The sequence below is a fragment of the Hippocampus guttulatus genome, chromosome 18 (genome assembly GCF_054856545.1).
Source record: "Hippocampus guttulatus isolate MCC_2025c chromosome 18, RoL_Hgut_1.0, whole genome shotgun sequence".
In the NCBI taxonomy this organism is placed as follows: domain Eukaryota; kingdom Metazoa; phylum Chordata; class Actinopteri; order Syngnathiformes; family Syngnathidae; genus Hippocampus; species Hippocampus guttulatus.
Window position 1 is genome coordinate 4,861,194 of NC_141278.1, and position 24,595 is coordinate 4,885,788.

At 43.6% G+C, this 24,595-nt stretch overlaps 2 protein-coding genes across 5 annotated transcripts; one reads left to right on the plus strand and one right to left on the minus strand.

Annotated features, from left to right (window-relative positions):
- Positions 1–242: 242 nt before the first annotated feature.
- On the minus strand, positions 243–7,657 carry dazl (deleted in azoospermia-like). Of its 2 annotated transcripts, none has more exons than XM_086137591.1 (10): positions 7,551–7,657; positions 4,024–4,146; positions 3,789–3,880; positions 3,159–3,210; positions 3,009–3,075; positions 2,783–2,919; positions 1,942–2,025; positions 1,781–1,828; positions 1,278–1,340; positions 243–1,195 (listed from the first exon to the last, which is right to left on the minus strand). In XM_086137591.1, the coding sequence occupies exons 1-10, from the start codon at positions 7,554–7,556 to the stop codon at positions 1,169–1,171; spliced, it is 699 nt and encodes a 232-aa protein (XP_085993717.1). In that variant the 5' UTR covers positions 7,557–7,657; the 3' UTR covers positions 243–1,168. The 2 variants fall into 2 exon arrangements, with proteins under 2 accessions (XP_085993717.1, XP_085993718.1); XM_086137592.1 differs by lacking the exon at positions 7,551–7,657 and adding an exon at positions 5,101–5,174.
- Positions 7,658–7,739: 82 nt separating this feature from the next.
- On the plus strand, positions 7,740–24,467 carry LOC147190742 (inactive phospholipase C-like protein 2). 3 transcript variants are annotated; one of them, XR_015103839.1, is made up of 12 exons: positions 7,740–8,063; positions 14,160–14,261; positions 14,378–14,527; positions 14,693–14,853; positions 15,280–15,745; positions 15,820–17,037; positions 17,138–17,387; positions 17,608–17,894; positions 17,978–18,181; positions 18,488–18,631; positions 19,680–19,755; positions 22,314–22,378. XR_015103839.1 is itself a non-coding variant. In XM_086137586.1 (12 exons), exons 1-12 carry the CDS (start codon positions 7,740–7,742, stop codon positions 22,706–22,708), a joined length of 3,531 nt encoding a protein of 1,176 aa, XP_085993712.1. In that variant the 3' UTR covers positions 22,709–24,467. The 3 variants fall into 3 exon arrangements, 1 of the variants encoding a protein (XP_085993712.1); XM_086137586.1 differs by lacking the exon at positions 18,488–18,631 and adding an exon at positions 22,526–24,467 and having other exon boundaries at positions 22,314–22,423; XR_015103838.1 differs by lacking the exons at positions 19,680–19,755; positions 22,314–22,378 and adding an exon at positions 18,733–18,869.
- Positions 24,468–24,595: the final 128 nt, after the last annotated feature.

A 24,595-nucleotide genomic window follows, 5' to 3' on the forward strand; every position in this document is an offset into this window, starting at 1 on the left:
TCTATTCATAATTTAAAGCTGTCTGAGTGGGGGCCGAGGGGTGGTCGCAGCACCCTGGGGAGCCCCAGTCACACCAGTAGACACTGACAATAACCCACTAAAAGAAAGATGATGGAAGCTGTTGCTAGGGAAGAAAAGCCAGAATGGAAACCAAGCCACAAACTCCCAAAGACACCACAGTTGAACTTTGATGTGTTTTGTTTATCCAAACACACAGAACACAAGTATGAACAGTGGATGAGCGGGCTTGCTGAATAAAACAGTCAGTTGTTTTTGGGGAACGGCGAACAAGACCTAACATAGCCTTAAACAAACCCACTAACATAGCCTTAAACAAACCCACTAACATAGCCTTAAACAAACCAACTACATGGCAACAATCCAGACAAACGCAGTGGAAAATGAAAATCCATCAAATGTGCAACGCAAATAAGGCAGTGCTGGTATTCAAACTTACCAAGTGTTAAAAAAAAAAATCAAATAAAGGAAAGAAAATGACTTGCATCTGGATGAATCCTGAAGCATGAAGAATCTGGTGAGTCATGGATGAGTTAATTTTTCACCCCCAAAAAGCACTTCAAATGGTGTCCATTGTCAAAGCAGTTTCAGGCCCTTTTTAAAATTGAAACAAGTTGGCAAGTGATCGACACTGCCATATAATGGGCAGTGATGTGGTTTAGATGATGTACAAAATGTGACTGTTGCCTTACCAGTGCTCACCTTTACCCGAGGTTCAAATTAAATTCCAGAACAAACTCAACGTGGGCATAACAACTAAAAAAAATGGCCTAAGTGTTATTTTTTTTAAAAACTACATTGCGATCAAGCTATTGTAACCATATTTACATCTTTTTTTGTTATTTGTTGGACACAGCATCAATGCCTTAAAAAAGAAATGAAAAACACAACATAAAATGTATAAAAAGGTACAAAAGGTGATCTTAAAAGATGTTTTTTCCTTTTTGGTTGGGCAATTACCAAACAAGCTGGTACGATGAGAGTGCCCTGCTCTTCCTCCTAACACTTTTCTGGGAGACTGAGGTTAGTGGTCTCGACCAGTTTCGGGTCAAAGTGATGGTACGAGAAAATTAATTAAAATTGGCCTCGGAAGCCAAGCAAAGGGAGGAAAGAAAATGTCTAAGGGGGGTGGGCAAAGTTGAAGTGTCGTCTAATCCGTAATCTGATGTCCTGTAGCCTTTGGAGAGAGGGCATAAAAACACTTAGCTTATTCTCACCGACATATGAACAGCATGTGAAATTCTGAAGTGCTGCGCTACCTGGTGTGGTGTCAGAAGCTGCTGGAACTGCAGCGCGGTTTGAGCGCCGCACTGCACAAAGTTCTGTAAAACAGAACACAATTTAATCGGAGCCATGTCCTCGTCTGGAGAGTCTCGCTAATATTTGAACACAGCACCCAGCAGCAAGAATTGACTACCATCTAGTGGTATCATTTCACAAATTCAATTGGAAGAAACAATTTGTCCAGTATAATATATAACTACTTGTTTGAGCATCTCATTTTTACCCCTGAAGGTAACACAAAATAAAACAGCAATTAAATTTTTTTTTAAATTAAATCAGCATTACTTGCCGCCATCACGCAAACTTATTTTTAAACAAAGTGGTCTATGTGACTGGCGTGACATTAGTCAGGAGAAAATTGATCCCTGTAAAGCTTCCAGGCAGATTCCGCATTTCCTTTTTTTTTTTTTGGTAATTGAATGATCCAAATAATTGTTCAAGACTTAAATCCAATACATCATTCTCACTATGGACTCACGTGAGTGCGAGTCAGTGTTCTTTGGCCAGTTGTCCAGAGGGGAGAGTACTGTGTGCGCAGGGTAAAGGGGCCAAATGTCAGGACAATGCAGGAAAAGAAGACAATGAATAAGTACAAACAGACAGACAGCCAGTAGAACAGGAAAAAAAAAATTAGTGTACCTCATAGGTGTACGCAGTCTGAGAATTCACTCCCATCTGTTGCTGCGTATGGTTTCCAAATTCGGATTGTACTTGGGTATATGACTGCAAACATGAGTGGATGATCCCATAGGTAATACTTTAACCTTAGTTCAGATTAGAATATGTTGTCCTTGTCCAACAGTTCCTGTGGATCTCAGACGGGTACACTGGAGATGGTCTCAGTTGCTGTGAGTGGTTTATGACGGCAACTGATGATTAACATGCCAATCGTTGTTTTCCCAAGTAAATGCGGATGTTTGCAAATGTGTTATTTTGATTGCAAGGGTCTGCGGAATTTTAGGCTGAACGAAGTCTCAAAATGATTAATTGATTTTCAAAATGGTACCAATTTGTCAATTATTTGGTGAACCGTAGCTCATTCAGTCCCAATTTCAGACCCTTCTTCACCCTATGACATAAAAAAAATTGTTGAAAATACATCAACATGTACCTGGGATTGAATGCTTGGAAACATGAAAAAAAAAACGCTCTTGGCAGAGAACGAGTTAAAATGGGTTCACTTAACTCCAACACAATAGTGGTCCAGGCTCACTTAGTGCAGTGGTTCTTAAATTAATCAAAATTAGTTCAAATGTTCAACAAGGCCTGCTGCATGTGGTCTCCTGCCCATTGATGCATGTTTAGTTTAATGCTCTGCACCACCTCGGTGACAAAAAAAATCATTAAAATAAACCCCCAAAGGTGTTCTGACGTGATTACACAAAAGTGTCACCAAAATATCCAAAAGGCAGTGAAGGAGGTAAAGACGGACGATTTAAATTAAATGCCTGTCCGCTGTTTCAGTGTGTGATTGTCTTACTGGAAAGTAGTTGGTGCCACTACCAAACAAGGTTGACGACTGGTTCACGCTCCCTCCATTGGATGAGCAGCAAGAGCAGATGACAACCTGGGATGGGCTCCAAGGCTCAAGTGTTATCACTCGCGATGTTCTCATCCCTAGGGGTGGCGAGCAGGGGTCTTTATGACATAGAAGGGGTAAGGAAACATCTAGAATGACATGAAGATGGCCCGCTCCGAATACATACGACAAGACTTCCGCTTGACGATTGCAGGGCCCAGCTTGAGTGCCTTCCCTTTCCAAAAGATACGTTGCTGTAGAAGCAAACAAAGTCTGTTGTAAGCAACAACACGCAAATGAGTTTTGTCTTTTTTTTTTCAACATCATGTGTACTTACCTCAAGAATTGGCTTGACGTCGACATTTTCAGTAAAGTACACAAATCCATAGCTGGAAGAAATCAAATAGTTACACTGACAAATTCAAGACTGGGATCCACACCTTTGCTGATGTGTATCTTTACACACATTCAAACCATGAATAAGCATCTCCCTTATCGTATTTATTTTTTCAATTTTTAAGTAGATTCACTGGGCTAATCTGGGACTTCTGGGATATTTTAATCCATATGAAGAAATGTCTGTTGGTTCGGTGCAATTCCTTAAATGCTCAACTTTAAATATAACTGGGGGGTGGGGGGCAGCAACTGAAATAGTTGCAAAGTAAATTATGAATACTTAATAGCAATTACAAAATACAAAAATCCCGGCTGTTCTTGCTGTGTGTGCATTGGCCTGTGGAGGGCAGTGTGGTGCCATGCTGTCACGGAGTACACACAATGAGATAAGAGGAGACGAAGAAAGTAGCAATTGAGCTCTATTAATCATGATTAAATGTCGATTAGTTGCCAAGCCTCACAACATATGCAACCTCAAGTCAGATTCTTTATTTTTAGGAGTAGCGGGTTGAGCTAAAACATGGCTAGGATACATTAGTAATCAAAAGTGCACAGATAGCAGAAAATATACCCTTTGCTGAATCCTCCGCGATATGTGATGATTTTCACATCCTTGATTGGACCGTATTGCGAAAAGAAGTCCTTCATTTCAGTTAGGGTCGTCTAAAGGTTGGGAGGGAATTCCAAGTCGGAAGACAAAAAAATTAGTCGAGCCTCTTTTAACACATGCTGTACTGTACAAGACCGGGCGTCATGTGAATCAACCACTTCTTGACAGTTACTGCTATTTTTAAAGCAAGCCTAACCCCTGTATCGATGCTGCCGACAAAGATGGCATTGGGAGTCACTTGTCCCTCTGGCAGAGTGTAGCCGTTGGACATGAAGGAAAGAAATGACTGGTGGCTGCTGCCGTGATGAGTCTCAGTGTTCTACCAAGAAAACATTTACAGCAGTTATGAACAAAATGATGAATTTATGTAGTCAAGACATATTTCTTGCTCGTTTCTAAAACTAAATTAGGTTTGTTTATTTACTTTTAATTGTACATTAAAATACATTTTAGGTGACTCATTTAAGTAGCAACTGACAAGTAGTGCGCATATTTCTTGCTCGTTTCTAAAACTAAATTAGGTTTGTTTATTTACTTTTAATTGTACATTAAAATACATTTTAGGTGACTCATTTAAGTAGCAACTGACAAGTAGCTGCCGTCTTGGCAGAATGTTCCCTTCTACATTTGGTCACGACCTTAGTGAGTTTCGAGCCTTGTCCATTACTGGTCCTGCTCATTGGAATGACTTTCCACCGAACGTTCAGCGTATATTCAGCGTTGGTTCTTGAAATTGCTGGTCTTTGATAGTGGTCATCAACATTATATGCTTTTTATCTTTGATCATGATGAATATGATGACAAAGGCGTTTTTGTAGGTGCTAAGATGTGCACGCGGGCGTTATTAATGGAATGACAAGTTTTAACATACAAACGCAAGAGAACGGAGATTCCCAGTTTCTATTTCAAGTACAATTCGTGACGACTGAAATTTGCACTCCCGATAATACAACACAAGGAGAAAATGGCGGCGGAAAGACGTGGTGACAGATGTGCGCTCAAAAACTTTTAGAAAGTTTGACGAAAACATTGCAAGCGCAAGCGAATGTAAATAGTACAAGTATGTTGAGCAATTAAATTAATTCATGGCGGGTTTTTGGGGTTTTTTTTACCCCCGCAAGGCTAGCTTGGCCGACAAGTTAAATTGATACCAATTAGCAAAAGTTACTCGTCCGGATACGGTTGAAGTGAAGAAAAAGCAACTTCGCAATTGCATTAATATATTGATATCCGTACAATCCACACAAGTAAAACGTGATACTGGAAAACTTACCATATTTAAAACGCAAAACAATTACCACGGATTTAAGGCCTGAACGCGAAGAGCTAGAAGTGCGCTTTTTTTCCTGCCCAACGATAGTAAACTCACGAAAACGCCCCATTCAGAATCACGTGACCAAACGAACAGCCAATTAGACGCGTGAAAGGCATACGCCATTGAAACTCACGTCCCATGTGCTGTCAGGCAAATTTTTTTTAAAGCTATTGATTGTTCTGGGACAAACGATGTCATGTCCTTGCTTTTCAGTTTTAAACACTAGATGGCAGCAAGCTGCTTTTTCCAGTGAGACATGAGATTGCTTGGGGAAGACATTCACTCCAGAGCACAATCAAGCTTTGTTTTCTGCACCGACAATATATTCACCATCGTTGGGCATCGAGGGAAGTATTTTTTTAATCCAGTCGTACAGTTTATAATGTCTGTAACGTATACCATCCACAGTCTGGACGGCTGCTACGCCAGTTGCGTAGGTGTTAACGTACCACATGCTTCTGGATCATACTAAAAAAATCCTTGGAAAGGTTAACGACGTTTTTAAAATGTTAAGTTGGTGCCGCTCGGACAACGCTGTTCTTGAGCAATCATCCTTTGTGGTGCAGGCCATATGTGTTTTCCCATCTCATGAAAGCAATTGCATCAGCTCCCTCACATTATCGACAAAAAATATTGTAAACAAAGACAAAAAAAACAAGGCTAATATTACATTTTGCCGTGATTACTCTGATTGCAGGTGCTCATAAATTTCAGGTCGTGTTTGTGCATTAACTGCAAAATTATTTTTGGGGTTTCACTCGTCTGGCATGCAACACGTGATGCATGATGAAATGCAACAGTGACAGTGTGACAGAGAAGATCAAAATAGGAGGATTGGTTTTGTTTTGTTTTGTTTTGACAACTCGCATTAGATCTCATTAGATTCTACAGGACGACTTCATTTTGTGGTTGTTGTGTACAAAGTTTGACTCAGGGAGCAAAAAATGGGAACTTTCATTTCATTTTGTCTGGCATTTACCCTTGAGGGGCTGCCTTGGCATCTATCCACAAGCAATGCATCATAATAATTTCCCCTGAATGTTCCAGTAGAAGCTGTGGCCATGATTACGCCTGGAAAAACCCAAGCACACTGCATGAAATTTTGCAGGCAAGCCACTGAGCAGGCCTCTGCCAACGCATTGGGCTGATATTTAGACTTTTTGTTGATGTCAGGGATTCAAAGTGCTTTTTTAAAAATTAAAAGTGCTGTTTTAACAGCATGAAAACAAGTGCCTGAAGCTTCTTTTGAATAAACAAGTGGTCGCTTACAACTTCAGAGGAGCTGACATTTGAACATTTCCATAAAACAAACGCTGAATTTCTGTCTTTTGATGCACTTAATGAGATGTATATCCTGACAGACTGAAGCTTGTGTGACACTTTAAGGAGCATATCGATAGTTGTTGGCAGCTGATGTATTTATTTTAATACAGTATTGCCATATTGGCCCGGTGGCTGCCGACCACAAATTAAAACATGCGTTAGGTTAATTAAAGACTATAATTGTCCATGTAGCGTGAACGTGAGTGTGAATGGTTGTTTGTCTGTATGGTCCCTGCAATTGGCTGGTGACCAGTCCAGCGTATACCCCAACTCTGACCCAAAGTCAGCTGGGCTGCAGCCCTAAAAGAGGAAAAGTGCTGCAGTGAAAGGATGGATGAATGTTGTGATCCATTCACGGGTGAGCTGGAGCCCATCCCAGCAGCCTCCAGGCAAGAGGCCCTGGACTGGTCGCCACTCAATCACAGGGCACATAGACAAACAACCGCTCATTCGAATTCACACCTATTGTTATTATTATTATCAGGCTACGGCTGTAAATAAGAAATCCATAATAATAATTTTTAGTTAATTATTATTTTAGAAATAATCATCCAGTCATCCATTTTCTTATCTGGCTCAGGGTCGTGGGCTTCAAATATTAATTATTGGATCATGGATGAATTGATAAATGATCATAATAAAATTGATATTATTCAGTTATATATTTGTAATTTATTACTACTACGAGTTGTACTATTACTATTTCTGCTGCTACGACTACTTAAGAGTAGTAGTACAAGTAAAAGTAGTAATAGTTGTGAGATTTATTATCGACATTCATATTCGTATTATTTTAGAAATAAGCATCAATCCATTTTTTCTATTTCTTATCAGGGTCATAGGGTTTGAATAACAACAATCATCATCATTATTAAATTAATATTGTGAATTAAGTGTATATATCGATAATGTATGGCTTAGAGTACAAGTACTACAAGTTGTACAGTACGACGACTACAAAGGAAAAACTGAAACCCGATTTTTCACAAAATCGTGTATTTACTTCCTGTCCAGCAGTGTGGGTGAAGTATGAGGAGCATGATTGACAGTTCATGTCTGGGGGGGGGGGGGGGGGGGATTCTTACTGTCATTCATTTCCTGGCGCCCCCGCCTCTTTTTGTTTTTTCTTCAAGGTTGTGCCATGCCTACTCCGCATGCCTGAAAGGAGGAGGGAGGCGTGAAAGGAGGCAGGGTGAGCGAGAGAGAGAGAGAGAGAGACAAGTTTCCTGCGCTCACAGTAGCCGGCTGCCTTCCTTCCACCATGGCACGGTGCCATGCATGTGCGGCCTGCGTACATGTCTCCTCGCAGAGGGACCTGTGAACCCAACGTGCGAGTCGCCATGGCCGATTTCGGGCAGAGCAAGCGCGTCGGTCCACCGGTTGCTGCCTCTGCTTCTGTCGCTGCTGCTGCAGCAGCAGCAGGTGGAACCGCAGGGAGCCCCGCGGAGCCTCGAATAGAGGAGCCGATGTCTAACGGCAGTTGCAATCCAAAAGACCCAACGAGGAGGCTCCACAGGGGGTCCAGCTGTGAGTCGCCAACATGGGAGGGCTTGGATTCGGCTACGAAATCGATACCTCGACGCAGCAGTCTCATTAAGGTAAGTTAAGGCCGGGGTTTTCTGCAAAAGAGCTAAGCTCCTAGGTTTGTACTCATGCTACAAGTTGAAAGTAAAAAGAAAACATCTTTTTTTTTGGTGAAATAAAAAAAAAAAGTTGCTAGGCATATTCGTATGACAATGGGACGCAAAACCACCCCTTTACAAAACAACGTCTCCCAACATTGGAGTGTAATTTTACGTTCGAAAAATCCCGATACTAAACAAAAACGTCACGCAAAGTCGGTGATTATGAAACCTTTTACATCCAGAGGAAAAGCATCACTGTTCTGCCCGTCACTGTCGCTGGCATAGATGAACAAATGGAGAGTTCACACGTGCAAATTTACATCGGTGCTGCTTCGCAAACGAGCATTTGCTCTGGAGCAAATTTTTAAACCACCTCCCTGAGGTGGATCAAGTTTGCTCCGGTGTGAGCTGTTTTCCGGGGCTACCCCGGAGCAAATTTGCACGTGTGACCTCTCCACTGGCACAGCGCCGGCGTAGCACCGGAGCGAATGTTGCTGTGTGAACACACTTAAAGATACATTCATTGTACATATTTTTCAAAGACTACTGTCATAAGCTAAAATGGATCAATTTGCACAGCGCCACATGATGATTTCACCGAAATAAACTAACATCCCCACTGGCCACGGGTCATAATATTAGAAACACATCTCCGTATGACTAAACCGCTGTACAGTACGTCCATGTCTATCAAAACTGAGCATTATTGTCTTCATCTCACATTCAACTCACGAGGTCACGTAGGTGTACCTAACGTAGTTGCCGCCGAGTATCTGCTTCCGTTTTCTTTTTTGTTCCTCTTCATATTACTCGTCCACGCCAGCTGCAGAGGAAGTTGACGATGTCATATGTATGTTGTGTACATTAAGAGGCACTATGTGTTCCGTTCGCCTTTGAGCCAGCATGTTGTGTTCTGCCCGCAAGATAACACCAGGCGATGTCACTCAGTGCTAGCCTGACAAGAGAGGAAGGAGGTGAAGGAACCGAACCACCTGCTGCAGTGTGAAGTCATCACTCTGCCTCGCTAGCCGGCTAGACCGACTCCCACACTCCTTTTCCCACTGTTGGTCTCATATTGCACTTTTCTGACGTCCAAACGTCCTTTAAAGAGTTGTTGTTGGGTTTGGCCCCAACAACATTTTAATCCTGGCGCTGGTTATAGCACATCTAATCGATATCTCTTCTCCCCCGACGTCGTCCTCACCTACTTTTGGTTCTGTATTGATTGCCCCTTGCTGATGGTCTCCAAAGTGACCGCCTCCTAAGACATCATTATTGACTTCACCGACAATGATGTTTATTTTCAGCAGCGTGACGTGTTTGTTTTGAAGTGAGCAACTGTCATTTAAAAAAAAAAAAAAAAAAAAAGGTCTTTTAAATGCTTGTTTCTGTTTTGGAAAATACAGTAAATAACTAGAATTTTAAATAATTAAAAAATAATCACTTTTTTTTTTAAACCAGTTTGGACAAAAATGGTGCAATGGAATTAGCCTCACATTTGTGTTACAACTTTAAAAAGATGACCGATCACTGACAAAATATTAGACTAGTTGAGCAAAAAATGTTCACCAAGGTAGAAAATTCCTGATCTGAATCGCCGCACACTTGCACATTTTCATCTGCAAGATCATTGCATTTTTCTCAAGGAAATAATCTTAAACGAGGACTGCATTTAGGGGGGGAAAAATCTATATATATTTTTTCTTTTTTTCCTCCTGTAGTTTATCAATAATTAATTACGTGACCGTCAAGTATTCGGGTGATTGTTGACAATCACACTTTGAAGCAATTGAGGCAAAACTGAGTATATATTTGGCAAAAACAAGCAAAGGTGCTGTTGATTCATGCTTAACTAGTTTGTTTTCCCAAAGAAGCACAACTGCATGTCATGCCCTGGGAAGCTCTGGCAGAACTCCAAACAACAAGTAATTATTTCGCAGGCTACACCGGCATCAGGCAGTTTGGTCTCCCATTCATAATAAAATGGATGCGATTGAAGTAATGTTCCTTTCGGGGAGCAGCAGATTTCAAGCGACATAATTCTCGTCTCAACTCTAATTTTGCGGTCGGCATCACCACGGCAACCGGTAAATACCTGGCGGGGAATCCAGCTGATCGTGGCCTTTCCTGTCAGTTGAACTTTTATTGTGACTCACGTTCTAGTTGTAGCGCGTTGTTTTTAGCATCTATTGCGGCATTGCATCCCGGTGATGTCACCAGTCTATGCTGTGTATTAAGTGCGATACTCTCAAGCAAAAGTATTATTAAAAAACAAAACAAAACAAGAACAACATGATATCTGTGTTAGGGGTATTTTTACTTTCTCATCAAATGTGGTTCATAGTGGAGGTCTGCAGCCTCGCTTCTTGTTTCTGAGTAGCAAACAGCGCAGGAAACTGGACAGTTGGCCAATTTCCTCACATAGTTCATGTCGCAATGTTGCTGTTAAGTCATCCGTATTCGGTGATGATACTTCACTGTGGTCCTCCTTTCCACTTGACACTTGATATATATATATATATATATATATATATATAATTTATATAGACGATACACTCTGGTTGGACATGTTACTTGTCCATATATATATATATATAGTTTATATAGTCAATACACTCTGGACATGTTACTTGGCAGCAAATATAAGAATTGTGATACTTATTGGAATGAGATCCTGGTGAGTCATCTTTATCTTTCTAAACTCCATTAAAATCAAATTGCATTTGATCTGCTCTGCATCGAATCTTAGAAGCCTTTGAGTCATACTAATTTATCTTGTGAGTAGAGACTAAACGTTCATCTGGGCAAATGTGTGGGTATCCCGAATGGCCATGTGCTGCTGGTTGTTGACAACCTCGTGCAGGCTCTCGAAGAAACGAGTTTTACCTTTTCAGGGACAGCCGTTACTATAGTGGACAGTTTCCCATTTTATCGGGTTACAGGGTGCATGAAGGGGTTAATATGTCTGAAAACATTGATCACTTCTTACAACCCGCTACACACACGCAAATACAATTAAGTCATAATGGACAATTCATTCCAACTGGTATTTCGACGAAAAAGTATTCATGCGAGCATGCCGCATCAATCTTAGCCGACGGACGAATATGACGTGCAATGTGTCATACAATCATGACTGCCAGCCGGCTAATGAGCACTCGGGGTCATGCAGAGGCTTACAAACAGCAAGCAATTACAGGTGTCATCGTCTTATTAATGTCTAATAGGGCGAGCACCCCCCCTCTCCACCCCCGTTGCTTTCTATTCCTCCCTCCGGCATGTATCCCCCCCCCCCCCCCCTCTGTTTTTCTTCCGTTGTCTGGTGTGACTGATCACCGAACGTAACCCCGTCAGTCATGCCCATTTCTCTTTTTCGACTGCGTGCCCGTGCGCCACTCCGTCAATCCACACCGACCCATTCCGGGGGCAGAAGTGATCTCATTACGACGACAATCACCCCACCAGCATCAACCGCAATCGGGTACATCTCTGATGAAGATCAGGAAATGAAAAATAACCATCCGTAAGCATTCCCGATTGATCCAATGAAAGCCTGATGTGGAGAAAAAGACTCAAAATGCACTTTGTCACGATTACATGAAAATTTGATTGAAATGTGTCAACTCCGCTCCCAGGCATGCTTCAAAGTAACAAAATAATTCAACTGTCCAATACAGTCGGTGTAAAGGAAGTGAACTACTCCGTAGCAGGAAATACAAGCAAAACAGCATGTCTTCCCTGTTGGTAATAAATCACAGAATAGTGCCTGTTCTGAAAGCGTACTCGCTTTTCCATCAAGTAAAATTCAGTTTGACCATTCGGAATTGTGAATGACAGATGCAGCCTGCTTCTTTTTCTCTCTTGAGCTTTCTTTCTCACTTTCCTTCTTTTTCTGTGTTGTCACATAACTCGGAAGCTTCTCGCCCACCACTTCCTGCACTTTTTTTTTTTTTTAAACATTCAACGACTGCCTTTTGCGAGATTCGGGCCGGCGGGACCTCCGTCCCTTGAATCAGCCGCTGTATTATGACCGAACATAATCAAAGTGGATCAGGCGTGTACCTTGAACCTCTGATCCATTTTTTAATAAAATCTTTCTTTTGTACCTGGATATCAAAGACTTAATTTGCATTTCACCCTGTATCTACTTGTAGGTTCATTTGCTTTGGGAGCGTAATTAATTCTTAGTTGCCGGCCAACGAAGGTGAGCGCATGACACAGCCTGTACGCATGCGATAATTGGATCTTTGCGGATAAAAGGCTCACGGGGAGAAAAAGCGGACGCCGGGCTCTCTGTGGCCTCAATGGCAGTTTTTGGCAATTGGCTGACAGTTCATCAGGCGTATTCCGATGTGCGTTGTTTGGATGAAGCTGAAAAGAGCATGTTGGATCAGTCCATCATGCCCACTGTACAAGTAGTATAACTAACCCGTGTGTCTAAAATCCGGTTATTAAAATTCTTGGAAGGCAACAAAACTGGGGGAGCGTAATGTTTTTTTTAAAATACGAGGATATACAATTACTCCCTGACAAGTTGCGTTTTGTTAAAGTGTTGCTCTGCTTCAATAAACTGAAAACAGGCAATACCAAATCAAATGAGTCTATTTATCTCCAAAGGATGCTCTCGGTCCAAGTATCGCAACCCAAAGGCACGAAGCGTATTTTTAGACGTCCGCCTCTTTGTCATCGCAAAATAGCTATAAGGGGGATACGGGCTATCACCAGTCAGAGCACTTCTGTGTCCTTAATGAGGCGATTCCTGGAGGACTTGTGACGGTTAGACGGCTGGCTCTCTTTCACTTGAAAAGGAAAATCTTTCATTTTCTGTGAATCATGCCCCCCCCCCCTTCTTTCACATGCTCATTCATGCGCCGCACATGAATGAGTTCTCTTCTTCTACACAAAAAATGTGATCCAACGAATGCAAAAGATGATAGAGAATTTGTTTGTTTATTCATTTAATTACAAATATACTTCCCACGAGGCCAAGTAGTGTTGGTGTCATTATTGCATACTTAAAAAATAATAATAAATTAAAATCATTTTGTTGCAAAGTAACAGGATCGATTTATAAATTGTGCTCAAGCTTGTTTTATTGAGGATACAATCGAATTGTCATCCGGCGTTTACATCGTGTTGGAGGCGAAAAGTGGAAATAAGTCCAGGCCTTAATTTAGTTTCGATTGTATTTCATCCATCAAACGTGCTCACCGCATTTTTTCAGACCACATTTTCGTGAAAATGAGAGGAAAAACATCCGGCTCTCGTGTACTGCTTTAATGCAGACGCTTTCCTTTTCAGCATCTCGCCGTGTGGGACAGAAATTGAGTTCGAACGGAACTCACATTTTCTTATCAGAAGTAACCAGACTTGAAATGAGAACGCTGACGGCGTGTCATTTCAAAGTGAGTGTCAAGCGCAAGTTTCAGTCAAGCACCGATGTACACCATGTGGGTGTTTGCATCTTGACTCGATTTACCTTTTGATTGAATTAACGACAATCGCATTACATTTTGCATCCTTCCATAGATTAGCCTTTCCATAGATTTGATTTCATCGGGCCACTAATACAGCGGTAATTGAATGAAGTCATCCACCTATACGCAGTTTGTTCTCTCTTTGCATACGGCGCACCCCCACCCCCTGGGGAGTGTTCATTGTGTCACACGGGTGAACTGAGCTCGGAGAGACGAAACAGCGTCATGTCGAAGGTGTAGAATTAGGATGCCGCAGTCTGCTGCTTCGGCCTATGATTAATGGTGTCATGTTGAAGAGCAAGGGCAAAGATGTTTTAAGCATGGTAGAAAAACAACAGATTGCTGGGAAGAGGCTCTGTGTGTAGGTTAAATAATCTGCCTCTTCCCAGCAATCTGCCATTATATAAAATGATTTTAATACTCTCTGATCTCCCGCAAAAGTGTTTTCTCATGCTTTTGCTTTCGCCGAGGGGATCATTGTCTTGATGTCAATCCCCTTCAACCTATTTTTTCCCCCCGCGATATTATACGCCATCTCGTTTGCTCGTTACCTCCATCACGCTCTCAGTCAGCGCCTTTCCTTCGTCATCAGGATGGCTCCCGGGCGGGTCGAGAGAGGAAGAAGACCGTGTCCTTTAGCAGCAGCCTATCAGAGAAGAAGATCAGTAGTGCGGCCGACTGTATCCACTCAATGGTGGGTTCGCCGCGATGTGACCTTTTGCATGCGTACCTGAAACCGAGGCCTGCGGCGTGTGCAGTTGAGGGCGTCGTGGCTGCCGAAAATGCAAAACTCACTTGTTTTGTGGCCAGGTGGAGGGGAGCGAATTGAAGAAGGTGCGTCCCAACACTCGTGTGTACCAACGCTACTACCTTCTTGACGCGGGACTGCAGGCTCTGTGTTGGGAGCCCTCCAAGAAGGATTCGGACAAAGCCAGGATTGCGCTCGCCTCCATCCGAGAGGTCAGCATCCAGTCTAAAATGCGAGATCAAGTCTCGCCGGTTATTGCCTCTCCCGTTGATGACTTCATTATTTTGGACCAACCCCGAGCCACACCAATGGCTGCAGTTGATTTGTTTTGATCGTGTCTGATCTGGGCGTGTCGTTTTTGTGGCCTCGTATTTCAGGTGCGGACAGGTCGTAACACGGAGTTATTCCGCACGAGTGGAGTCTACGAGCAGATTTCAGAGGACTGCGCTTTCTCTATCATCTATGGAGAGCTATATGAGAGCCTGGACCTTGTGGCCCACTCAACAGAAGTGGCTAATATTTGGGTGACGGGCCTAAGGTAAAACCAACTCAATTGGAGCTTTTGTCACAGGGATATTTTAAAACCTTACATTTCATTTGGCAACAGTTAACTGGGGTTGAGTTCAACAGCTTTGTCCAAAAATGCAATTCCTTGCTTATCCTATCACTTTTTTAGGATGAGATCCGAAGAAAGTCTATCAATAAAATTTCTACACTGACTATTTGAAGTGTCAAATACGTTTATGCTCATACTTATGCATTACTGGAATAAAAATAAAGAGTACACATCCGTTTGTGTGTGCGTGTACACATCCGTTTGAGTGTGTGTGTGTGTGTGTGTGTGTGTTTACATCTGAGATCAAATTTGCTACAGTGAAAACCCCCCTGTTGTAAAAATGTTCTTGCTGCAAACATGATTTCGTTGTAGAGGAGTTTCACTGTACTTACTGTTCTCCATCTCCAGGTATCTGGTCCAGTATGGTAAAAATGCCCTGGACATGCTTGCCAGCAAACAGCACAGCCTTCGCCTTGGCTGGTTGGAGCAGCTTTTCGCCTCTGCTGCTGATTTGGATAGTCACAGGGACATTGAGCAAGGGATTTGTTTGCAGTCCGCTATCAAACTGATACAGACGGTGAATCCAGGGGTGAGCAGCGGAAAAGTGGAGCACAGATTTAAAGAGCTTCAGAGGGGTCGGATCGAGTCTCTTTCTCCTAATAATGGATCAGGAGCTAAAGACCTCACCATAGTCAAACCAACACTCGGGGCAAGAAACGAGAGGGTCACGCAGCGGGAGTTCATCGAGGTCTTTCACGACTTCTGCACACGTCCGGAGATTTACTTTCTCTTGGTGCAGTTCTCCAGCAACAAGGAATTCCTAGACGTCCAAGACCTGACGAGGTTCCTCGAGGCTGAGCAAGGTGTTGCCCAGGTCAGGAAATGAATCCACTTAAGCACAATTCCGGCATTGTCACTGTCTTAAGGTCCGCTTGCTCCCTCGCTCAGGTGACAGAGGAAGACAGCCTGAGTCTCATCCAGTCCCACGAGCCATCAGAAGAGGGCCGACAGCAGGGCTACCTGTCGATGGACGGCTTCAATAGCTACTTGATGTCGCCAGAGTGCCACCTCTTCGATAGGGAGCACGACACTGTGTGTCAGGACATGTCCCAGCCTTTGTCGCACTATTTTATCAACTCCTCTCACAACACCTACCTCATCGAGGACCAATACAAAGGGCCCTCTGACATTTCCGGCTACATCCGGGCGCTCAAGATGGGCTGCCGATGTGTGGAGGTGGACATATGGGACGGTCCTGATGAGGAGCCGGTCGTGTGTACCGGACATACCCTTTGCCCTCCTCTCGCCCTGCGCAACGTGTTGGAAGCAATTGCACGGTTTGCTTTTGTTGCATCAGAGTATCCGTTGATTGTGTGTATCGAGAACCACTGCTCTCTGAGACAGCAGAAAGTGATGATGCAGCATCTGGTGCGAATACTCGGCGATCAGCTGTCGACGCAACCCCCGGACGAGAGGGAGTCGTACCTCCCCTCGCCGCAAGACTTAAGGCATCGGATCCTGCTGAAGGGGAAGAAGCTCGAGCCTGGTTGGGAAGCGGAGGAGGGTGAAGTCAGTGAGGAGGATGAAGGGGCTGAAATGTGTCCAAGGATGAAGGGCAATGGTGGGGCAGGACTTGAAGACAGTCCCAAAGAAAAACAGCAGAGAAGCTTAAATTCAACAGCTGCCGGCCAGTGCAATCCCCCTCATCTTCCTCACAAACAATTCCATTTGCTGAAGGAGCTCTCGGACCTGGTCACTCTTTGCGAGTCGGTCCACTTTGTCGACTTCCCAACGTCAAGAAAAAGCCAAAAACCTTGGCAGTTGTGCTCTTTTAATGAGACCCACGCCGGGCGTCTCGCTGGCGAGACCCCCGGCGACTTTGTCAACCAAAACAAACGCTTCTTGTCACGGGTGTACCCGAGCCCCATGCGCATTGATTCCAGCAACGTAAACCCTCAGGACCTATGGAAATGCGGTTGCCAGATTGTGTCTATGAACTTCCAGACAGCCGGGCTGATGATGGACCTCAACGCAGCCTGGTTCCGGCAGAATGGAAATTGCGGTTACGTTCTGCGCCCCGCCATCATGCGGCGGGAGGTGTCTTATTTCAGTGCGGACACCAGAGACACCGTGCCTGGGGTGTTACCTCAGCTGCTCCATGTCAAGGTGTGAGGGGCATCCCACCAGCTCGCCACCGAATCCTTGCTAGCTGACCAAATAATCACCATGATGTTCTGAAAACAGCCTATGTGGTGACCCTTCCCAGGTAATCAGCGGACAGAATCTTCCCAAGCCGAGGGGTTCTGTAGCCAAAGGGGATGTGGTGGACCCTTACGTTTATGTGGAGATCCACGGCATTCCAGCCGACTGCACAGAGCGCCGCACCAGGACCGTCTCCCAGAACTGCGACAACCCAGTTTTCGATGAGAGCTTCGAGTTCCAGATCAACCTGCCGGAGCTCGCCATGGTTCGCTTTGTCGTCCTGGACGATGACTTCATCGGAGATGAGTTCATAGGTCGGTTCAGTCAGATTGGGTTCATTTATTTCTGACAGACCTTTTCACAATGAGGTCACGTGTATTTTCGAGTGGCTCAATACCTTCCAGGCGTAAACTCGACGTTAGCTAGCCATTAGGTTTTGCTAACTTTCGCTCTCAAACAATCTAATTCTTCATTCATACTATCGTATAATCTGCATCTTAAGTGTAGTGTTAAAAAAAACAACTTCTGTCACAGGTCAGTACACCATCCCGCTGGAGTGTCTCCAACCCGGATACCGTCACGTCCCGCTTCAGTCTCTGACTGGGGAGGATCTTCCCCACGCCAAGCTTTTCGTCCATGTGGCCCTCACCAATCGTAAAGGAGGGGGCAAGCCTCACAAAAGGGGCCTGTCTGTGCGAAAAGCTCGCAGGAGACGGGACTACACGGCTCTACGGGACTTGGAAATCCGGGTCGTTGATGAGGTTTTCAAAATGGCTGGTCCTCTGTTGAGAGAGGCCACGGACTTAAGGGAAAACATGCAGGTGAGGGTGTCCAGAGTCCCGCGGTACATCTATCGGCTATATTACATTTCTCCTCAACATGTGGCATTTCTTTTCCCCAACAGAATTCTGTGGCGATGTTTAGGGAGTTGTGCGGGGTGTCGGCTGTGTCCAACCTCATGCAATGCATACTCGCTCTTGGCTCCAGAGTGAGAGGACCTGATGGGATCCCTTTACTACTGTTTGACCTCCAGAAGCACTACCCCACCTTGGAGCCTCAGGGAGCCCTGCCTGATGTCCTTCGCCGTGTTGTCTCCACATACGACATGGTGAGGAAGGAAAAGAGCTGACAGTAAATATGCTTATTGTCCCCCCCACCCCCAGATACACAACATATCTCTGAAGTGCACGGAAAGGAAGGAAACACGACACAAAAGCCACAAAGATTACTAAGCCGCCACCGCCCATCCTCCTGTCTGCTTCACACAACAATGAACACCCCGTGTGAAGACAGAGCTTCCTCTTGAGTACATATTCCCTCCCCTGAAAACAAACTGACACTGGTTGTTTTGCAGAAATGTGCATGATTTCCACGTAGGCCTGAATCCAGTATACTTTCATCCGAATAATGACAGGACATTCAAAGACCCAGCCGGAAGCCATTTCGTTGATGAACATATCTGAGGCTAAAAAGGGTCCGAGAGGCTCGGCTGGTCCGCTGGCATGGTCGCAACAGAGTGCCTCGTTGTTGCGGCGTGGAATAGTTCGGTGACCACGCGGTGGGATATATTCCAGCCACATCTCTTGAATTTGATTTTCCATTCATCATATGGGTCAACGTTTTGCAGCGTGGTGAAGTAACAGCATGTCTGCCATGCAGGGTTTCGAATCCAGAATCCAGTCTTGGTCCACCTTGCCTATCTGGGTTTCCCTTTGGGTACTCTGGCTTTCCCTCACGTTACAAGATAAGCTCCACCTCACCTGTGATTCATGAGCACAAGCACCATAGAAAATGGATGAATGGCTCCTCATCTTGCTTTTAATTTTTCCCACTCGTTCACCCTGCAACCTACACAGTTCCTGCCCTTTCCTCCTTTTTCCCCGCGGGCCTGCTTCAACTGTGGCTGACCCACATAAAGGGGACTCCACGTAGATGTGTACTTGCACTCAGCCGTTCTGCTGAATATTAGACCGACCCATGGGTCTAATGCGGCTGGAACTCCGAATGTACAAAGTACACATATCTTGTCTCATTAAATTCTCAAGAAGGCTTTGGTGCGCCGACCTAATTGAATGACAATTGTTTGTCACTGCCGTTTGAGTCGAAACGGACGTGTGTGTTACGGCGAGCGAGTGCGCATATTGGGAGCCACTTTCACTTTGAGTCAAGCCCCCAATTGAAAAAAAGATCATGGCGGTGTTGAATCTCATCAGCATAGATTTGAATACGGTTTGACGAAATAGATCTTCACACCTCCATCCTCAACTCGATGTATTGTGTGTGCGTTGATCATTAGTTTGTTAAACAGCAGGGATCACATCCCTTCAGGCTTCACACGTCAATGCCTAGCATTAATCAGCCAGAGGCAAGTAATGTCATTACCGCGCGCCGCGTGTGTGGTCATTACTCTAACTGAGTGGTTCTATTGGTCTCCTAGGATTCCTCCGCTGTCTGCATGTGTCTATCTGTGGAAGCATGACTCTAATCTGGCATGTTCATTCTTTTAATTACCACAGATGCCTTCAAAAGCTTTTTTTTAAGACTGCATTGGAAATATACATTGCCATATACTTAACGGTACATCTGTGCGTGTTGGGTGTATGCAGATGGTCCAGGCCAGCAAAGCCGTGTTCGAGCTTTCTGATGGAATCTATGAAAGGATTCTGCATATAAAGATTGCGGGTGAGTGAAAATAATGCGTTCGGTCTTCCACCCCAAATTCATCTTTGCGTGACTTTATGGATCTTGTTTTTAAATCCACTAGGGGAGAGTCACTCTTGAACAAAAAAAAAAAGTTGAGAACATGGAAAATATCTTAACATTTTGCTATGGAACCTAACATCACTGGAAAATAAATTTGACACACTTGCAGAGCTCGCTAGCTATGCCTAAAAAAACTACTTTGTTGGCAATACTGTCAAATTGGTATGTAAAGTATATAAAATAAGGTTTCAAAATGGTGAAAAAACAAACCAACAACGAGACGATCTAGAGCAGTTACGGTATGCCAGCAAGAATTTCACATGCTAGCTTTCAAGTTGGACTCCCAAAAACCAAAAACAACACCCCCTCCCCCATTGCTTTTCTTCCTTAGTCTGCATGATGAGCGCATGCTCATGGCCGACAATGAGGCGCTCTAAAGCGGCCGCGCCAGCTGTCTATCGGAGGAGAAGATTTTCGGCCTGTAGACATAGCTAGCTAAGTGCACATCGGCTCCTGAAGTGCTGGGGGGGCGGGGGCATTTTACGCTATACGTAGCGCCACAAATGAGGGTAATACTAATAATAGTAATTATTCATGATTCAGGATTCATCTTCAAACCTTTGTCATGTATTTCGAAACAAATGTTTGCTTTCATTTTCCAGGATTTTTCAAGAGTGTGTTCCAATACTCCCCCCTGGCCCGCGGTATTGTCTATTTTCTCCCAGCGCAGTTTTGTTGACTTCAGCATTCTGACTCCAGACTTGTCAGCGGCACAGGGCCATTACACAGCATATCATAAGTTTAAGGGTAAAAGAAAAGACCTCTTGTGAGATATATTTGTTATCCGTCAGTGAGTTTCACATGCATGCTGGTTTGAATAGAGAAAGCTTTGACAGAGATGAATGTCGAGCTTGTAAATCAGCAAAAATCTCCCAAGCGACTTATCCACCGCCCCCACCCCCAACTCTCCTAGGGTTCACTTTCATAATCATGTGACATTCATTTGTTTACATCCTCTGAGCTTCCGCGTGCGTATACTGCATGATGGCTCGTGTACGTTTTGCAACGTTTGACCAGGCGGTATTATTTAAAGACCCGATAGGTTGTGTATGAGCATGTCTGCTGTGTGAGAAGTAGCAGAGCCCGAGGTCGGAAAGTACATGCCGTTAAAGATGCCAATCAGGGAAATCCCATGGCGACGGTCACTCGGAGCGGAGTCACGGGATGTCTGCGAGCTGCAAGGGAGTAGAGATAAAACTGATGAAGCTCACAGAAGGGAGTAGAAAAAAAAGTGGCTCTGATCTGTGATAAGTAAACAGTTGTTTATAGTTAAATCATATAAACAGATACTATGGTGATGTAATCCAGGCGTACTGGTTGAACGGGTTATATGAACACCGTAGACAAACACTGTACACTCACTGGCCACTAAATCTTAATTCTATTCAGCTAAATATGTATAGTAGGTTCATTTAAGACACAAAATTGTCCAAAAGTGTGAATCTGAGTGTGAATAGCCAACATGTGCCCTCCTTGGGTCGGTTTTGTTTTCCTCACCTCTCGACCACCTATAACCCGTAACCCGATTGGACGATTTTTGGGCTCGCAGGTCTGTGTATGCTAGATGTGCTTCCATATTATTTCATCCCCTCTTCTGTCAGTACTGCGCAACGATCACACACACATATACATGCGAGGCTGGTCCATAGGCTTTGAGTTGTCTAGCAACGCTGACATAAGGTTAGAATTCAGACAACTTCTGGAGTATGTACAGTATGTGGAGCAGTGCACTGTGCGGGTAAATTATACTCCCAAGATGTTTATTCCTCACTGTGTGTGTGTGTGTGTGTGATCCACTGGTACGCATGCGTAACATTTGGACTCCTGTTGATGGCTCACGGTTTAATGTGCGCCCCACGTTAACCCACTTCTCTGTTTCCATGGCAACTGTGGGACGGTGGCCTGGGGCGGCCAGAGGAAACCAGATGCACAACACAACTCACAGAACACATACTAGACAGCGGTCAGGGGAACGGGCCCAGATTTCATACTGGGAAAGGACATTTTGGAGTAAATTGAGATGTTGTCATTCTTTCAGTACAAAAAAAAATCTGCCTTTTTTCCCTCTCCCTACCCAGCGTTTTCCTTTCTGAATTCTGATTGTAATTTCCCCATTGCGGGACAAATAAAAGATATCTTAATCTTAAAAATGCCACAAAGGGGCAGCAAAGAACTTGAATTCCATTACACTAGGCAAATGAAGCTCCTCCCGTCACTTCAACATAACTTATAATTTTAGTTTTCCGGTAAACACGCAAAATTGTGAAATAGTGAATGTTCTTTTTTTTAATATATATAATTTCATTTCAGGGTATAATTGCATGATCTGGTCAGCTGAGAAAAAAAAAATCATTTTAGTCAAAAATGCCACTCGGCTCAGTAAAGGTTGGGAAATGCTGCTCTGTGTGCATCGGTGTAATTGCGTTCAGGATGATTTGAGCAAAAGTTCTAACCTTTAGGAGTTGCCTTTTTTACAGCCATGACATTCCACGAGCATTTACAGAGCCTGGCGGCGAAGGAGGGCTTGAAAGGGCGAAAGGCGGGTCGAGCTGTGGAGAGCTTCACCTGGAACATCACCATCCTTAAGGTCAGACATGCAAACAGTCAAAACGCCAATCCGCATTTGATAGCCTTTTGCTGATTTAATTTTTTTGCTCACATTTGACTCTTGACTTTCCGTCTATCGCAGGGTCAAGCTGATCTTCTCACGTACGCCAAGGCTGAAGTTGAGGAGAACATGAAGCAGGTGCACGATGCCGCTCTGACGGGAAACCTCGCCCGGGAGAGCCGAGGAGTTACAAGAGCGCGCTCCCAGTCGCGGAAAAGCCAGCATGACAACGCCAACGCGTGTGACGAGCGATTCCAGCGATGAGACACTTGACCCGACTGCTGTCCGCTACACTACACTTGCCGCTCGCCGCCAAGGAATCACCCGTTTAACGTTTGATATTGTGCACCGTTCACGTCTTCTCTCAGAGGAAGTCTGTTGATCATATTTGTGAAAACGGCTGAATATTTTTGAGACCTTTTCTGCTGTGCAATACGTTTTAAAGGTGGGATATGAGCACATAAAATACACCCGATGGGCTTTCTCGAGGTTGGGCCAGACTAGGAGTGGGCAATATACGATCCGGTAGTATCATTATCAATAGTGTAAGTAAGCCTTTTGTTCCCTTAAATTTGAGTCAAAATATATTCATTTATTAGTTACGGTAGTTATCTCATGATAGTTTGATTTGTTGTAAAAATAAATAACAATGGTAAACTGAAACCATATTAAAACCCTGGAGAACCCACGGGGTCAAATCTGGCCCTAATCGTAAATTAGGATTAAAGTATTAAATATTTGAAAAAACATATATTTTGGTGTTCAGTGAACATATAGCGGTCATTTAATGTATAATTCATCATTTTCCAAAGAAGGGGGCTTGGGTTCTCCAGGGTTAACATGTTTTTTTTTTGTTAATACACATTGATGTCTTGAGATGTCAAGGCTTCTGAAATCACCTCTTCTAGCTTCATTAAAATGAATGGAAATGCCATTAATTCCAGCCTTGCAAAAAAAAAAAAAAAACATTTTTACTAAAAATAGCACCTTAGAATATTGTACTTTATAAGAAAGCATAGTGACTGAAATAGAATGTAAAGAAATAAAACGTCTCTTTCCTTTGGTTCCATTCAATGGACATTGTGCTGCTGCTGCTAGCGTGTCATGGCTACCTTCATACATGGAGATGATCACGGCTTCTCAGTAAGCCGCAGTTAGATACACGTCTTCGCAGCGGATAATCAATAGATGCTTTATTGTGTTATCTGTCAATGTGTGTTGCTGCACCGTGTTCACGTATCTTGCTCATGTCCTGACTGATGCCATTCGTTAGCCCCTCTTATTTGCTAGCAGCATTAAGCTAGCAGACTAAGGCAAAGTGATGTGAATTGTGTGAATACACAACGTGTAATTCTCTTTATTTTGTCATTAGTTTGACAGTAAACTTCAACTAGGGACGGCAGGAAAGAGCTTGAAGCCCCCCCCCACCCCAGTCCTTGTATTTCAAATTTTGTCAAAGCATCGCCCAATGATGGCTCCAATGTCTCCAAACACACTTGTATGCATCACTGTAGATATTCTGCGCAGTTAACAAATGCTTGGTTAAATATAGTTACATTACATTTAAAAATGAGAACTATTTCATGAAGATTTCACATTTTCTATTAAGATTTCAATATCGTGTTATGTCAAAACAACCTCTTATTTATTTTTTTTGGGGGGGGGGGGTCTATGGTGCCGTTTTGTCATGTTTCCACCTTCCATACAAAGTGTTGTCCTCACGTGTTCTGATCAAGTCGCCGAAGAAACGAGCTCAATTGGTTGCGTCGCACAATATTTTCACCTGATGTGATGACATGAACCCGTCGCATGTGAAAATGTCTTGCCTCTTGTGTGCTGTTTCCTTTTGCGTGCAAAATAATTGTACAGTATTTTAATAAGATGTTATTCTTTCCTTTTGCCGTCAAGAGCATTTTACATAAGTGGAAACATTCCAGGTCCATCTGTGCAGTCAGTGTGCAGCTCCGGTTCATGAGAACCTTCCCTCACTAATGGAGATGGAAATAAACCCGTTTTAAAATGAGCAATTTTTTTGTTTTGTTTTTCTTAGATTCACAATTACCTAAATGAATAATTAGAATAAAACATGGCATTTTTTAAAATTGAATTTGAACAGATTTGACCAATTATAATCCCCAAGACCATAAGGTA

What these genes read in the sequence shown, in the direction of transcription:
- dazl (XM_086137591.1), bottom strand. An exon ending in CGCGGAGGATTCAGCAAAGG is followed by an intron (nt 3,211 to 3,788) that starts GTATATTTTCTG and finishes GATTTCTTCCAG; the next exon opens with CTATGGATTTGTGTACTTTA. An exon ending in AGACTGCGTACACCTATGAG is followed by an intron (nt 1,829 to 1,941) that starts GTACACTAATTT and finishes CTGCGCACACAG; the next exon opens with TACTCTCCCCTCTGGACAAC.
- LOC147190742 (XM_086137586.1), top strand. Translation starts at nt 7,740, where the DNA reads ATGCATGTGCGGCCTGCGTACATGTCTCCTCGCAGAGGGACCTGTGAA. An exon ending in TTGTCTCCACATACGACATG is followed by an intron (nt 18,182 to 19,679) that starts GTGAGGAAGGAA and finishes GGGTGTATGCAG; the next exon opens with ATGGTCCAGGCCAGCAAAGC. An exon ending in TCTGCATATAAAGATTGCGG is followed by an intron (nt 19,756 to 22,313) that starts GTGAGTGAAAAT and finishes CCTTTTTTACAG; the next exon opens with CCATGACATTCCACGAGCAT.